Here is a 16851-nt window from a genome sequence, read left to right on the forward strand (position 1 = left end):
AGTGGTTAAGAGCTCGGCTGCTAACCAAAATGTCAGCAGTTCAAATACACCAGCAGCTCCTTGGAAGCTCTGTGGGGCAGTTCTGCTCTGTTCTATAGGGTCACTATGAGTCATAAAGGACTCAATGACAAGAAGTTTTTATTGGCAAACCAACCATCTTTAGTTCGAATAGCTTGTTGACTCAAAGCTCAGCCGAAGTAATGTGAATATACTGTTGTTGTTCTTGTTAGGTGTCATCAAGTTCGTTCTGACTCATAGTGACCCTCTGTACAACAGGACGAAACACCTCCCAGTTCTGCGCCATCCTCACAATCCTTGTTATGTGTGAGCCCATTGTTGCAGCCACTGTGTCAGTCCATCTCATTGAGGGTCTTCATTTTTTTTGCTGACCCTCTGCTCTAACAAGCATGATGTCGTTCTCCAGGGACTGGTCCCTCCTGATAACAGGTCCAAAGTATGTGAGATGAAGTCTTGCCATCCTCACTTCTAATGAACATTCTGGCTGTACTTCTTCCAAGACAGATTTGTTCATTCTTCTGGCACCCCATGGTATATTCAATATTCTTTGCCAACACTGTAATTCAAAGGCATCAATTCTTCTTGGGTCTTCCTTATTCATTGTACAGCTTTCACATCCATATGAGATGATTGAAAACACCATGGTTTGGGTCAGGCACACCTTAATCCTTCATCTTTGCTTTTTAACACTTTAAAGAGATCTTTTGCAGCAGACTTGCTCAATGCAATTCGTCACTTGTTTTTTTTTTTTCTTTTTATTATACTTTAGATGAAGGTTTACAGAACTAGCTTCTCATTAAACAGTTAATACACATATCAGTTTGTGACATCGGTTACCAACACCATGATGTGTCAATGCTCTCCCTCCTCGACCTTCGGTTCCCTACTACCAACTTTCCTGTCCCATCCTGCCTTCTAGTCCTTGCCCCTGGGCTGGCGTGCCCCTTTAGTCTTGTTTTGTTTTATGGTTCTGTCTAATCTTTGCTGAAGGGTGAACCTCAAGAGTGACTTCATTACTGAGCTAAAATGGTATCTAAGGGCTTTGTCATTTGACTTCTTGACTGCTGCTCCTATAGGCGTTGACTGTGGATCCAAGTAAAATGAAATCATTGACAACTTCAATTTTTATCATGATGTTGCTTATTGGTCCGGTTGTGAGGATTTTTTTGTTGTCGTTGTTATTTACTTATTTATTTTATTGTACTTTAGATAAGGTTTACTTATTTTATTGTACTTTATATGAAGGTTTACAGAGCAAATTAGTTTCTCATTAAACAATTAATACATATATTGTTTTATGACATTGGTTGCCAACCTCACAACATGTCAACGCTCTCCCCTTCCCGACCTTGGGTTCTCTATTACCAGCTTTCCTGTTCCCTCCTGCCTTCTCATCCTTTCCCCTGGGCTGGTGTGCCCATTTAGTCTAATTTTGTTTTATAAAAAATAAAAAAAAATTTTTTTTTTGTTTTGTTTTATGGGCCTGTCTAATCTTTGGTTGAAGGACGAGCCTCAGGGGTGACTTCAGTACTGAGTTAAAAGGGTGTCCGGGGCCATGCTCTTGGGATTTATCCAGTCTCTGTTCAAATAGTAAGTCTTGTCCTTTTTTTTTTTTTTTTTTTTGAGTTAGAATTTTCTTCTACATTTTCCTCCAGCTGTCTCTGGGATCCTCTATTGTGATCCTTGAAAGAGCAGTCAGTGGTGTAGCTGGGCATTATCTGGTTGTGCTGGACTCAGTCTGGTGGATGCTGTGGTAATTGTGGTCCATTAGTCCTTTGAACTAATCTTTCCCTTAGGTCTTTGGTTTTTTTCATTCTCCCTTGCTCCTGACGGGGTGAGACCAGTAGAGTATGTTAGATGGCTGGATTTTTGTTTTCTTTATGTTGAGGTGTAATCCCTACTGAAGGCTGTGGTCTTTGATCTTCACCAGTAAGTGCTTCAAGTCCTCTTCACTTTCAGCAAGCGTATCACAGGTTGTTAATGAGTCTTCCTCCAATCCTGATGCCTCATTCTTCTATATATACTGTCCAGCTTCTCCTATTATTTGCTCAGTACACAGATTGAGTAAGTACAGTGAAAGGATAAAACCCTGATGCACGCCTTTCCTGACTTTAAACCACATCAAACAACTGTCTCTTGGCCTAGTTACAGGTTACTCATGAGCACAATTAAGTGTTCTGGAATTCCTGTTCTTCACAGTGTTATCCATAATCTGTTATGATCCACACAGCTGAATGCCTCTGCATAGTCAATAAAACACAAGAAAACATCGTTCTGGTGTTCTCTGCTTTCAGCCAGGATCCATTTGACATCAGCAGTGATATCCCTCCTTCCACGTGCTCTTCTGAATCCAGCTTGAACTTCTGGCATCCGCTTTTGAATGATCATCTGCCGTCAATACTTGCCCCAAATCCCAATCAACACAATGTATTCTAATAGTATTTTGAATATTAGGGTCGCTATGAGTCAGAATCGACTCGACGGCACTGGGTTTGGTTTGGTTTGTTTTTTTTTTTGGTATTTGGCAGTATGATTCTAAAATCAATTTAGAAAAATAGGCAACCCAGCTTCAGTTCTCGTCAAGGCAGGTCTTGCCTAAAGGCTGTGAAGTTGAGGGCCTTGGCTGCGTGGCCAGGTGCGGTGCCCTCCCCTACATCATGGCTCAAAATGCAGAAAAGGCCAGGAAGGCCTCAGAGAAATTTCGCCAAGCTCAGCTGGAAGAGGGAAAAGTGAAGCCAAGGTTATGAATACTTTGGAGCTATTTGAAAAGCAACCCCTTTGTCCTCCAGGAAAAACACAAGCCGAGCTCACCAAGGTGATTGGTTTTGAGAAGTATGGTTACTTAGATGAAGACGATAGTGCTATTGTGCTTTTGGAACAGGAATCTGAAAAGAAACTCAGAAACGAAGTAGTGGAAGTAGTGGAAACTGGAGAGAGAGGCCAGGCTGGCAAGAGGAGACAAAGAGAAGGAGGAGAAAGAGATCAATATCTCTGCCGTCAATGAGAAGTCTGATGAGGAAGGCGGCCAGGAGAAAGGAGGTGAAGACTGGCAGCAGCAGCTCGTTGCTCACATCCCAGCGTCTGCCGTCGAAGCAAGAGACTGAGGAGGCGCTCCTAGGAAGGAAGACGATGGAGTTCCTTCAGAAGTATCCAAGTGAGACCCTGCAGGCCCAGAGTGAAGAAGCCAAAGACCTCCTGGATTATTAGGGCCCGGTAGGGTGCTTCCTGGGGTCCAGGAGATCTTGCAGTTTTTTCATCCCTCACTGGCTCCATGTGCTAACCTGTAGGACCACTGCGTCTCTGCTGATCTGGGACTGCAGGCGGGCGGGCAGGCAGACAGGCAGAAAGCATGCTTCTTTAGGCTTCCCTCTTCTCTCACCTTTTCCTCACCTCATGTACTGTCTCGATTATGGGAGTCTGTCCCTTGCCTCCTCCCTGGCAGATGTCTAGATGCTGAACACATCAACCACCACCTTTGTACAAATGTTTTGCAACTGTATGAGTCCATTTATTTTTAGTTCGGAGTGTGTTGAACAGGTTACTAACGAGCTGCCTGTGTTTTAGCCTTGTACAGGCATACCTCGTTTTATTGAGCTTCATTTTACTATGCTTCGCAGTTACTGTGTTTTTACAAACTGAAGGTTCGTGGCAACCCTACATAGAGTAGGTCTGCTGGCACCATTTTCCCCACGGCAGTGTGCTCACTCTCTGTGTCACATTTTGGTAATTCTAGGACTATTTCAAACTTTTTCATTATTATGTTATGGTGATCTGTTATCAGTGATCTTTGATGTTACTATTGTAATTGTTTTGGGGCACCACAAATAGGTCCCATATAAAACAGCGAACTTAATGAAAAAAAAAAAGGTGACCCATATTGAATATTTTAAAAATAACACTGAAAGTAAAAGAGAGTAATTTGAGTGCTTTTGGCATTTATTTTTTGGAGAAACTATCAAAAGCTTTAAGTACATGCCCAGACTTCGATCTAATAATCCCACTCTTGTAAAATTTTTTCAAAGAAAAAAGCTACATGCAGAAAAGTGTTCACTGTATCATAATTTCATAACAGATAAAATTGGAAACCATAAGCCAACAAACTAATGGTTAAATAAGTGTTGCATCAGGTTGGTAAAATACTATGTAGCCATTAGGAGATCCAGATAACACTATGGGGAAACATTACAATACATTCCTTTTTAAAAGCTCATATAATTTTGTGTAATTCCACTCATGCTCCAATACGTAATGCACGGATAGGCCAGAAGGGAGCAAGGGAAATAAAAAAGGATGTTAAAGAGACTTACCTCAAAGAGTATTTAATGTTGTAATTTTTATAATTATTAAGTTTTATTTTAGTCACAGACTAGTAAACCTGTGATCACGGCCAGGAATACTGTTTCCCCCAGAACTGACTGCAGGTCCACTCCATTCATCTTTTACTTTTTCCAGACCCTAAAATTAGATGCAAAACTGCAGCAGCACACAAGTCACTCTGAACAGACTCCTGAGGCAGAGGGATGGGGAAAGGGCAAGAGGGCATCGTGGCAGAATTCAGAGGACTGATTCCAGCTATTACTGCTTTGAGTCCTGTGGCACGCCACTAAACCTTAAAATAGAGAGACACTTGTACCTTACACCAGACTAAGCTTGAAGATAAGAAAAGCCATGTAAAAGTTGAGTACAATAGTCATAGAGGCTACACATGAGGTGGTAGACAACTTAAGAATAAGCAATAAATGTTGTTGTTGTTGTTAGGTGCCGGTTCCAAACCGTAGTGACTATGTACAAGAGAAAGAAACACCGCCTGATCCTGTGCCATCCTCATTATCGGTGTTATGCTTGAGCCCATTGTTGTAGCCTCTGTGTCAATCCACCTTGCTGAGGGTCGTCTTCTTTTTTGCTGACCCTCCAGCATGAGTGATGTCCTTCTCCAGGGACTGACCCCTCCTAATAACATGTCCAAAGTATGTAATAAGTAGATACCCCAATTTTAGGTTTTTCTTACATTTCAGGAACCAGGAAGTCAAGCACAGACATTGAATTCTACCTGGAATGAAATCTGACGTGGCCAAAGCTGATGAAGCTGTGCCCAGAGGCAGACAGTGCTGGCCTCTAGATAATGCCCCCACCTAGTAATTCAGGCAGCAGCAAAGTAGACCTGCATTTGACAGCACGGAGATAAACTCGAGTAAGGGAGAAACTGTGATTTCAAAACTGGAGAAAGGAATTGAGGTACATAAAAAGGAGAATGAGTTATACAGATAAAAGCCAACCAGTTATTTTGTTTTAGCCACAAGTATTTATTAATGGACCGAAGAATACAATTTTAATGGAACAATAAGGCACAACCGTGGATTAAAACTGTTTGCTATACAGCCAAAAGGGAGGAATGCCATAATTTTAGGAATTTTAAATATGCAAGTCAAGGAGCCTCTGAAATACTTCTCTAACAGATCAGTTTGGACAATTCTTCCTTTTATACAAGTCCTATATTATATCACTTGATCACAAAGTCAGGCTGACATTTTATAAAGAATTCATCATTTATACTCAAGCCATCCAGCCTGGCCACTCCCCTGTTCCCTATCCCTTCCCCATCATTTTGCAGTGGTATTCTTTAGCAATTCCTGAAGAATTGTGTGCACATCTTAGATCACCTTCCAAAGCAAGGAAACAAGCAAGCAAGCAGGCAGAGTTAAAGTCAGCCAAGAGCAGATATACAGATGAAGACTCACACAGCAAGTTGTTAGTGCGGCAACAGCCCAATTCAATGAGGTCTAAACTAAGCTGACTTTGGCAGGGAAGTTGCTCGGGCTTGCTCAAAGGCCTATAATGCCACTTCGGGTTGTGTTACCAACGCAGGCCCCTTGTTTCTGAGGGATTAGCAGTGGTCTACACGAGGAGCTAGAAAGCCGATGTAACCAGGCAGCTACTGTTAACGATACATTCAATGCTTTGGACCTGTACTAGGAGCTGACTATGGCTTCGAGTATAATCATTTACCAAGTGTAAAATTCATAAAGAATTTTGTGCAAAATGTCAAGATGCTGAGGACGATCTTTAAATCTCTTGGACTGGGATAAGTCAGGCACTTCCTTAAATTTAATCTTCCTACTTGGAAATGTGAAGTGAAAAACATTTCAGTGCACATAACACTGAGGCATAAACCATGCTGCAGAGGTGTGAATACAGGGTGCTTTACAGGGTGCCCGAGGGTTCTCAAAAAAACCCAATCAAGTCCCCAAGCATACTGTCAGAACAGCCATTCTGGTAATGAGGGGTGCCCCCAAATAGGCAAAAATCCAGGCAAATGATGGCTATTTTCTGAAGAGTCAACACTACGCTAACAAGAGTAGTCATGTCGGGATGTATGTTGAGAATCAGAGGCCAGAGGTAGAGTAACCTGGGCAAGCTACCTGGAAGACTTGGCTCTATATTTGTCACCAAGGCCACCACCTTTCATGAACATCTTCTTCTAGCAGCTGTTTGATGACAAAGCAGAGTACAGGAGGCCAAGGAACGGTCATATTCTTCTAAGAGAAGTGCTGGTTACCAAAAAGCTCCTGCAGAGGCAACATCCCAGACCCATCTACGAGTGAAGGTGGATAAGAACTGCCAGACCATCAAACTATCCTGCCAAGTCAGAGACACATTTAACAGGCATGGCTTGGGGTGCCAAGTAGAACAGATTCTGAGGCTTAATACAAAGCAAGGAGACTGACAGACCAAATGAATGGTATGTTGGGTGACAGAAGTAGGAAGCAAAGGACATAAAAAAAAAAAAAAAAGGATGAAGGAGCATGCCGGAGCCTAGCTGGAGAGAAGGCAGCATGACTACTGTTGACATCCAATGAAAGAGCTTTGCTGGATGGTACTTGGCATGACTCCCTCTCTTGCTGTCTCAGACTGGATGGATGTGTGGCATTCAGCAGCACAACAGGGGAAGATGATATTTCTCAATGGAGAACCAGTAAAAGGATATTGAAAAGAAATGGGCTGGGTGTACCATTCTGTAATGCTTTGTTTACGCCAAAGGCAGGTTTGTGTTGACAGATCATATCTGGGGTTCATGCGACAGTAGTACTTTGGGAGAAGGGGAGCGATGGGGTGGAGGTGGGGCTGGTGGATAGAAGGACTCTCAAGTTCCAGTTCTTAAATACTAGAAAGAAGGGACAGTTTGGTCTCAGTCCTTTAGTGAAGAAATCGGATGCTCATTTTCTGTTCTACGTCCACTTTTTCCAAAACCTGGAGAAAAAAATTCAATTACAGTTATGAAGGTCACAACAGGAGATACCGTCCCCAGGTTTTATCTGCATAGTTTTTTTTCCCCTCCCTCTGTGCAGAATTTAACATTTTTCAAAGAGGTGACCTCCTGACCTTAACAAATTCTGTGAAAGATATGGCACTGTCCCCATCCTGATCAGCCTCCTGGATGGTCCTGTCTGCAATGCTGCCCAGCTGCTCATCTGAGATATTCACTCCAACCATCATGCGTAGCACCTGCAGGACCAAGAGCCGGGAATTACAGGGACTTGGGAGCTGAAGAGCTCTTTGTACTAAGATTAAAGATAAACTCACCTCCCCGTTTCCCTTTGATGTCTGAAAATGTAACAGCTGGAAAGCCGAAAACTTATCTTCTTCTCTAGGACATTCTAGACAACAACTCGAGCAGAAATCTCTGACGAAGTCACTGGATAGGAAGGCAAAGCCTCACTAGGGGAGAGTCCTTTGTATTTTGTCCTTCCCTAGGGTTCCCACCCAAAATGCAGACTGCATGCCTGGTGGCCCAGCAGCCATTCTGGGACCAGGGATGAAAGTCATATGTGTCATGGATACCAGAGAAAGAATACAGAAGCCTTGTTCCCAGACATCATCTAGGTACTCTTATTGCATGAGACAGACTCCTCGTTACATGAGACAAATTAGTCCCTTCATTGTTTAAGTCACTTTGGTAGGGCTTTCTGGAATTCCACCTGCATGCAGTCTTCTCTGAGGTGGGTCATTAACCCAGGATTTCCTAAAGTATGGTCCAAGAAACACAAAGGTCTGCCTCATAAAGGTCCTTAATGTGCTATATACTAAACCCTCTTCTTAGAAAAGTAACAAGCATATTTTAAAGGACTGTGAGAACTGCAGTAAAGAGAATTCAACATTTTTTCACCAAATGTGTCCCAAACCGAACCAAGAGACCTTCTCCCTAATCCTATTAACATCTCTGGGGTGTGAACATGCTTTGAAAATTGCTACCTTAAACAAAATGTGTGACTCTAACAACGTAACTCTCAGACAAATATGAAAAGGGCGACAGGATGCTTTTCTGATGCCTCAAGTGACCAAAGTCAGCTTCCTCCGTTTTCAAAAGGTAAAAGCTGAGCTTTTCCATAGGAAGCCCAACTGCTCACAGGCCTGCCTTTATCTACAATCTCATAAAATAGATTTTTAAAATACAAGTTATAGGATTCTCAGAAAAGGGAAAAAGAAAAGCTGAAATACTGATTTCAATCAAAACTAGTTTTTTTTTTTTAAAGCAATTCTTGAAAAGTAGAGGTTGTTTTTAAGAGGTAAAAATGTACACAAATAGAAGAATTAATTAAAAGAGACAATGCTAGCAGAAACAATAAATGGCCAAGCTGTCTGTCATCTTCCCTGACTCTGTGTGACCAACCAAACAAATCCATCCTCCAGCAGCAGCTTCAGCAGGTTGAGTCCAATGATTTTCTGAAGTGCTTTATTTTTACAATCATAGTATTGGACTGTGCACGTGGGGGTGTGTGTAGGGGTGGGGAGTGGTGTCTTAAAGATCACCTGGTCCACTCTGTTAATGTTTGGCTCACCCTCAAGGAACCCACCACCTAAGATAAAAAACGAAAAATGGTCACAAACTGGTTTGGCCCCAGGCATATTTTAATTGGTCCATGATTTTTTTTTTTTTTTAATTGAATTTGTTGCCAGCATTGAAAGGACAGGACATTTCACATTCAAATCCACATTTTTTCTTATTGTACTTTAGATGAAGGTTTACAGAACTAGCTTCTCATTAAACAATTAGTACACGTATTGTTTTGTGACATTGGTTCCCAACCCCAAGACACATCAACACTCTCCCCTTCTTGACCTTGGGTTCCCTATTACCAGCTTTCCTGTCCCCTGCTGCCTTTTTGTCCTTGCCCCTGGGCTGGTGTGCCCATTTAGCCTCATCTTGTTTTATGGGCCTGTCTAATTTTTGGCTGAAGGGTGAACCTCAGGAATGACTTCATTACTGAGCTAACTAGATGTCCAGGGGCCATACTCTCGGGATTTCTCCAGTCTCTGTCAGACTAGTAAGTCTGGTCTTTTTTTTGGGAGTTACAATTTTGTTCTACATTTTTCTCTAGCTCTGTCCGGGACTCTCTAATGTGATCCCTGTCAGAGCAGTCAGTGGTGGTAGCCAGGCACCATCTAGTTGTGCTGAACTCAGTCTGGTAGACGATGTAGTACTTGTAGTCCATTAGGTCCTTTGAACTAATCTTTCCCTTGTGTCTTTGGTTTTCTTCATTCTCCCTTGTTCCAGATGGGGTGAGACCAGTGGAGTATCTTAGATGGCTGCTCACGGCTTTTAAGGCCCCAGGCACTCCTCACCAAAGGAGAATGTAGAACATTTTCTTTATAAACTATATTATGTCAATTGAGCTATATGTTCCCTGAGACCATAGTCTCCACAGCCTCGGCCCAGTAATTTGGTCCCTCAGGGAGTTTGGGTGTGTCTAAAAAATAATAATAAAAAAAAAAGCTTCTGACTCACAGGTACCCTATAGGACAGAGTAGAACTGCCCCATAGTTTATAAGGAGCACCTAGTATATTCGAACTGCCCTGACCTTCTGGTTAGCAGCTGTAGCGCTTAACCACTATGATTCGATGGCAACGGGTTTGGTTTGGTTTGTTTTATGGAGCTTCCATGACCTTTCTAAGCTGTAATCCTTATGGGAGCAGACTGCCAGGTCTTTTCTCCCATGGAGCAGCTGGTGGGTTCAAACCACCAACCTTTTGGTTAGCAGCTGAATGCTTTAATTGTTGCACTACCAGGAACCCTGAAGTTATGCTAGACTCATAAAATGAGCTGGGGAGTGTACAAATTGTCTTTACTGAAGGATAGTTAATATTCAGTAAACTATATATATGTAATAGGAGCCCTGGTGGCACAATGGTTAAGCACTTGGCTGCTAACCGAAGGGTCTGCAGTTCAAACTCACCAGCAGCTCCGTGGGAGAAAAGACCTGTTAATCTGCTCCTGTAAAGATTACACCCTAGGAAACCCTATGGGGCAGTTATATGCTGTCTTATAGGGTCCTTATGAATGAAAATCAACTTGATGACACACAACAACATGCATATTTAAAATGTAAAATCTGGTAAGTTCTGACACATGTATACGCTCACGGAACCACCACCACAATCAGGATAACAGACATAATCCATCACCCCCCAAAAGTTCAACCAAGACTTTTTACAAGAACCATATTAGGAAAGCCTACACAGTCAGCCTTTCCTTAGGATAAACTCACCACGAACTTTTTAATATGCAGTGACTAGCTAAGAATGGCAAATTACCAAATGTCTTAGAAATGGCAGTGCCTAGAAAGCTAAGCTTTGTCCTTTTCTCATTTTGGTCAAATGTTCATCTCTCTCTTTGCTAGGATACAACTAGTTATCTCACATGTCAAGAGTACATGAGAACACTTGTCCTAAAGTCTTCCTGGTCCCAGGGACACTGGTGGCACTGACTGGGTAAATCATCTGACACTCTGGCTACATGGTCTTCTCCCTTCTTCTGCCCTAGGCTTTCTTTATCCTAATAGTAGAAAATAAATCAACACGCCCCTTGTAATGGTTAATGTTATATGTCAACCTGGGTAGACTACAATTCTCGTCGTTTGGCTGACACTGGACTGACTGTTGTTCCATAATGGAATTCCATGATGAGATCTAATATAATGTAATCAGCTCCATGAGGAGATATAATATGAGCAGCCAATTAGTTGAAAGGGGAGTTTCTTTGGGATCTGCCCAAGATATTGAATGAGGTCAAAATTACTTCAGGGTAAGTGGAAACCACTTTATTTTTTAGGTGTATCTTGAAATAGAGAAATTTCCTCATGCTCCTGAATGTGTTAGCCCAGGATCCTCTGGATATGTAACTATATTTAAAAAAAAAAAAAAAAAAAAGAATTTTCTCCTCTCAAACTTCTAGAAGGGGAGAAGGTGGGAGGAAGAGAAGAGAAGGGTGATGCTAATAGGATGAAATGCCAGTCACTGCTAGTAGGCCAGCTGTCCACTGGGAGCACCAATGAGCAGCACGCAGTAAGGTCACTGTCCACCAGCACAGCAGCAGTCCCTGGACTTCTATGTCAGCCCAAGGATGGAAGAATCGGCAATGTTTTCCGAAGTATCAGCAAAGTAACCTGGTTGCCAACAAGCTGGTTTGGCAATAACTGAACTATTTGATCTAAACCAACTCGCATACTTTAGTTCTGCCAGTCAACACCTAAAAGACATTTAGCTGGCTTTCAAATAGTGGAGGTATCTATCTGTGAGACCTCAACGGGCGATTTCAAGTTTCCCAGGTTATCTGCTCTGTGTTCTATGTGGACAGGACTCTGCATACAGCAGGTGTTCAAGGCTTGTTGAAGGAAAGAACTATTCCTGCCTATTGAATAAGCAGCCAGGACCCAAACACAAGTTATTCACGTGTATGTGAGCTTTTCCACATACCTGTAACAGCTCATCGCGGGAGATCTTGTCATCTTTATCCAAATCATATAGTCGAAAAGCAACTGGTAGGGCAAAACAAGAGTTAGTGGAAATTCAGTAGTATTCTGCCCCTTCTCAGAGAACTAAATATCTAAAGAACACTGCACAGAAAACTGATAGCTAGTTAAAAGAATTTCCAAGAACAACTGCCATTACTCGTAGGGTTTTTAAAGACATTTTAACATTTATGAAACTGAGATGTATCTCATAACTAACAGCATCTGCAATTTAATGAAATATAGTCATTCTCTCAGCAAAACAAAAAACTTCATGAAAAGAGAAAGCTGAATGTCCTTTTTATTATGCTAGAATGTTTAAAAAAAAAAAAAACACAAAGAAACAACTTAAGTGGTTCTGGAAGTTAGGTCACCTCACACAACCCATCAATCCCACTGTGCACCACTCTGGGGAACCAAGAGAAGAAGCCATATGGGCATCATGCCAACTGACTACATGAAGTATCGCTCTGGGAATATGACCTCTTCGCAAATTCATGCCAACTTTCAAGTAATTCTCTACCACTTGTGAGTCCTGAGGTAGTAGAGGGCTTTGGTTTCAAATAAAAATGCCAAGCGTCTGATGGTTTCCTTACCACGTTTCTCTCTTTTTAACGAGAGATAAGACTTCTAGAAACTAGGATCTGTGAGAACTTTGCTTCTGTCCATGTGAGAGAGAATTCAGAAGAATAAACATTGCTCAGACAATATATATATTAATATATTGCTGAAGGCTGCCCAATGAAGTGTCACTGGATGATGTCACAAACACTGGGAGAAATTTCTCACTGAGGAAGGGACTGCCTTATGATTACAGCTGACTTTAGTGTGGTTTTGAGGCTTTGAATCACTTCGAGTAAGCCATTGAGGTTACTGGTTTTCAATAGGGTGCTGTGAATACTAAAAAGCCAAAACCACTGCTCTGGAGTTATGAAGATATACACATTTAGACCCTGTACTATAGGAATTCACTATTCAGTAGAGGAGAGCAATATAAACTACTCATTTTACTACATTCTAAGTGCTAACACATCTGAGATACTGTCTGTGGGAACAAAGCGTGTGGCAGTGTGGCAGATACGACATCTGGTGGGGCTGTGGAGAACCCAGAGGAGAAGTAACATTTGAACAAGGCCTTGAAAGGCGAACAGAACTCTGACAAGGGGTGGAGCATTCCAGTCAGAGCTATTAGTATGTATGATGGCACGAGAACACGAATGAATATCTAAAAGTTTAAAGATCTCCCCCTGCTCACCTCCCCACAAAAAGGTGAGTCCACCAGACACTGAAGTAAAAATTTTAGAAAAATCTAATTACTCTTTGTTATCAGAATGCTGGAGGTGGGGAGTAACTGGGAGAAACTCACTTTCTCTGGTGTTTGTCTGTTCTCTTTAATTTGATTAGTTGATTATCTTTACATTTGAGAATGTAGATATTTAGGGGGTTTGGATTCCAAGGAAAAAGAGACAAGAATCATTAATGTTCCTAAAGGGATATGTGTTTAATATATTGCCAAAACAAACTACACACACACACACACACACACACATATACACACACACTCACTCTCTGTGTACACTGCTGGGTTTCTAAAATGCATTACCTATCTACTAAGCAATCTTTAGTATGATTATAGGATGGAAATCTGTTTTGCTATATAACCCATAAATATGTTTCTGAATTTTAAAGCTAGAATAAACACACCCCTTTCAGCCAAAGTATTTACAGAAGTCTGCATTGCTAATTCTTGAAACCCAGGAGAGGGGTAAATAGAGAGATTACCTGACAGGGCCTTTTAGAAGAAACCTTGCGGCACTAGCCACTACTTCTTGTTTTTAATTTTGTTGTTGTTGAGTGTGTACACGGAACATACACCAACTCAGCATTTTCTGCATGTACAATTCAGTAACACTGATTCCATTCTTTGAGTTGTGCAACAATTCTCATCCTCTTTTTCTGAGTTGTTCCTCGCCTGTTAACATAAACTCACTGTCCTCTAAGGTTCCTACCTAAGCTTTCAAGTTGCTGTTGTCAATTTGATCCCACAGAGATAGATCGTGAAGGAGAACAATACTCACAACAGCCATTCTTTACTAGTTAAACTAGACTATTGGTTGGTTTTAGGAAGACTTCAGGGGATATTTTTAATTTAAGGTTTAAAGATTATCTTAGGGCAATAGTTTCAGAGGTTCCTCTAGCCTCCATGGCTCCAGAAAGTCTGAAGTCCGTAACAATTTGAAATTCTGTTCTAGCAGTTATTTCTTAACTCACTCCTTAACTCCTGTTAATCAGCTCTGGCCCTGAACTAGCAAAAACATTTTCTCCCAATGTAATGGTCAAATGCAGAAACTACTGGGGTCGTTGGATGTTCACGAATTCTATCTTTCCCCAAATGTGCTTCTCCAGCTTTGACCCCTTCCTGAGCTCCTGACACTGATGATGGGGCAATAAGGTACAATGGTTGAATTGCTGGCTCTGCGGAATGCAGGCTCGGGACACTTACTGCGTGCATGTGAACAAGATATTTAACCCCTCTGTGCCTCAGCTGTCTCACTAAAATGACAATAGCAGAATTCACCTCATAGGGTTATGAGGATTCAATGAGAGTGCACAAAAGGCACCGTGAACAGTGGCACGCAGTGGGTGCTCAATCAAGGCCAGTTACTTCCTGTAATCCCTCTGTTCTCATACCACTCCTTTCCTGAAAATGCCTCAGCCACACTAGATTTCATTGATCTCTGAATACACCAAGAACTCATTTCTACCCAAGGGCCTTTACGCTGATTATTCCCTTTGCCTAGATCTCTCTTCCCCTGTTTTCTGCATGGTTGGTTCATTCTCAGCTCAAATTTCAACTCCTCGGAGAGGTTTTCACCAACCACCCTTTCTAAAGTACTGAACTGACCCATCACTTTCTCAGCTTGCCTTGTTTGTTTCCTTCACAGAACTTACCACAATCATAAATCCTGTTTATTCATTTTTTTTCTTCTATATAGTCTGTGTCTTCCATTAGATCGTAAGGTCTATGAAGGCAAGGCCCTTATCTGATTTATTCATCGCTGCGCCCTGGGCCTCAAATAGTACTTGATGTATCTCAAACATTTGCTTAATGAATGAAAGACTAAATGAATGATCTCAGTCAAACCTTTACATCTCAATCATTGTTTCTTCTTGGCTATTCTCTCAAGTTCCACTTCACCAATGTTCTTCAACATCCAAATTAAATATCTTCAGGCACATTCCTTACTCCTCACATCATTATGTAGTATAAAAAACTTAAGCCATATAAGAGGAAGATTAGAATATGGAAAGGATTTGGAGATACCTGTCAGTATCCTGGATCCCATGATGACAGGGAAGGTTATAGGCCCTTTACTTACCATGAGTAGTGTCCCCCCAAAATTCACGTCCACCCTGAACCAACCAGAGAATGTAACCTTATTTGAAATGAATAAAGGATTGAGATGAGATCATATCAGATTAGGGTGGGCCCTAAATCCAATGACAGAGTCCTAGAGACAGAAAAAGACAGACAGACACACAGGGAAGAAGGCATGTGATGTGGAGGCTGCCACAAGCCAAGGAACACCTAGGGCCACCAGAAGCTGGAGGAGGCAAGGAAGAAGTCTCTGCTAGAGTCTCTGGAGGGAGCATGAGCCTACTTAAAGCCTGTCATGCAGAAAAGAATTTACACAATGCAGGCCAGGGAGACAGGTAGGTTCAACAGAAGGAAGAATTTTTTTTTTTAAGAGATGTTCACATATAGATAGGGCTGCCTCAGTAAAGGTTAGTAAATTCCCTGTCCCTGGAAGTGTTCAAGAACAAAGGAGTTCTTGTAGAACAGTGCTTTTTAACCCAGGGTCCATAACAAAGGAGTCTATGAAAGTGGAAAGGAAACATACCGTATCTTCTTTTGTAACCTCTACTGAAATTTGGCAGTCCCTTCATTTACGTACGCAGGGAACAAACTATAGCAGTGACAGCCCTACCTGTGACTCTGACACCAACAGAAATCATTCCACATTAATGCTTGCAGCTATCTCAATTTATCCTTAGTGCTCTTCTCTGTTTCAAAATTATGATAGTTCTTCAATCCAATGGTGTATCTTGTTATTTAATGTATAATAAAGCACATATAATACAAAATCATAAATGTTTGAATATTTTAATTGTATTTCAATATAGTTGGTTTCCTTCATAAGCCTATGTATTTTATTTTTACGCATTAAAAAACATTATTCTGAGATGGGGTCAACAGGATGTACCAGACTGCTAAAGGGGTTCATGGCTCAAAAACCGTAGAACCTATGCTGCAGAGGGGATTCAGGAAACAGACTTGTGTTAGACCTGATGACCTTTCAAGTCTCCTCTAATCCTGGGATGAGAAAAGCAAGCATATTTTCACAGAGTATTTAACTGTCTTCCAATTAACCACCTCACTGGATTCACTCCCTTCACCACTATGCTATCTTAACGCTTGTCCAATGAATCGATGAGTAAACAAATAATTTGTTAGAAATGAAAAGCAAATATCATAAGCCAGAAGACTTTTGCTCCTTACAGACTTTCTAATCCCTCTGCAAACTGTTTGGACGTATTTGGCTGCACACTGAACCGTTGCAGCTAATGGGTTCTCTCGAGCATCCATTCCCACCTGCTGAGTTGGATGCTTACTGAGAGTCAGATGTGTCAATCATCCTAAGATTCTTTATCATCTCTGTAATTGTAATAAAACTATAAATTATGTTTCTGTGTAAATTAGATTGACTACTTCTGAAAGACTCAAAATTAAGTTGCTAAAAAAATGTTGCTTGAAATAAGTGTGTATGAAGGACTGAGGAAAAACATGTCAACACCTAGAAAGATTTGATTCTGAGGATGTTTACAAGTATCTTTAAGTTCTCTTTCCATTTAAAGGGAACAGCAACTAGAAACCTTAGGCTCTACATTATAGATCTGTTTTACACAAAAAAGTCAGACGACTCCTATCAATAGACTAAAAGAAAACAACTCAAAAAAACCTTTTCCCCTACATCAAAAGATTGG

The 16851-nt window shown here is 41.4% G+C and overlaps 1 protein-coding gene and 1 pseudogene across 1 annotated transcript in view; one reads left to right on the forward strand and one right to left on the reverse strand.

Annotated features, from left to right (window-relative positions):
• Window positions 1–2761: 2761 nt before the first annotated feature.
• LOC126084403 (pre-mRNA-splicing factor ISY1 homolog) lies at window positions 2762–3225 on the forward strand (annotated as a pseudogene).
• Window positions 3226–5303: 2078 nt separating this feature from the next.
• CHP1 (calcineurin like EF-hand protein 1) overlaps window positions 5304–16851 on the reverse strand; it is a 42960-nt gene continuing 31412 nt past the window's right edge. Inside the window, exons 5-7 of the mRNA XM_049898010.1 lie at window positions 11771–11832; window positions 7399–7521; window positions 5304–7266 (exon numbers count right to left, since the gene is read on the reverse strand). Coding sequence (XP_049753967.1) covers window positions 7213–7266; window positions 7399–7521; window positions 11771–11832 — 239 coding nt within the window. The 3' untranslated portion in view covers window positions 5304–7212. The remainder of the gene's footprint in view (window positions 7267–7398; window positions 7522–11770; window positions 11833–16851) is intronic.

The sequence above is a fragment of the Elephas maximus genome, chromosome 10 (genome assembly GCF_024166365.1).
Source record: "Elephas maximus indicus isolate mEleMax1 chromosome 10, mEleMax1 primary haplotype, whole genome shotgun sequence".
Classification (NCBI taxonomy): Eukaryota; Metazoa; Chordata; class Mammalia; order Proboscidea; family Elephantidae; genus Elephas; species Elephas maximus.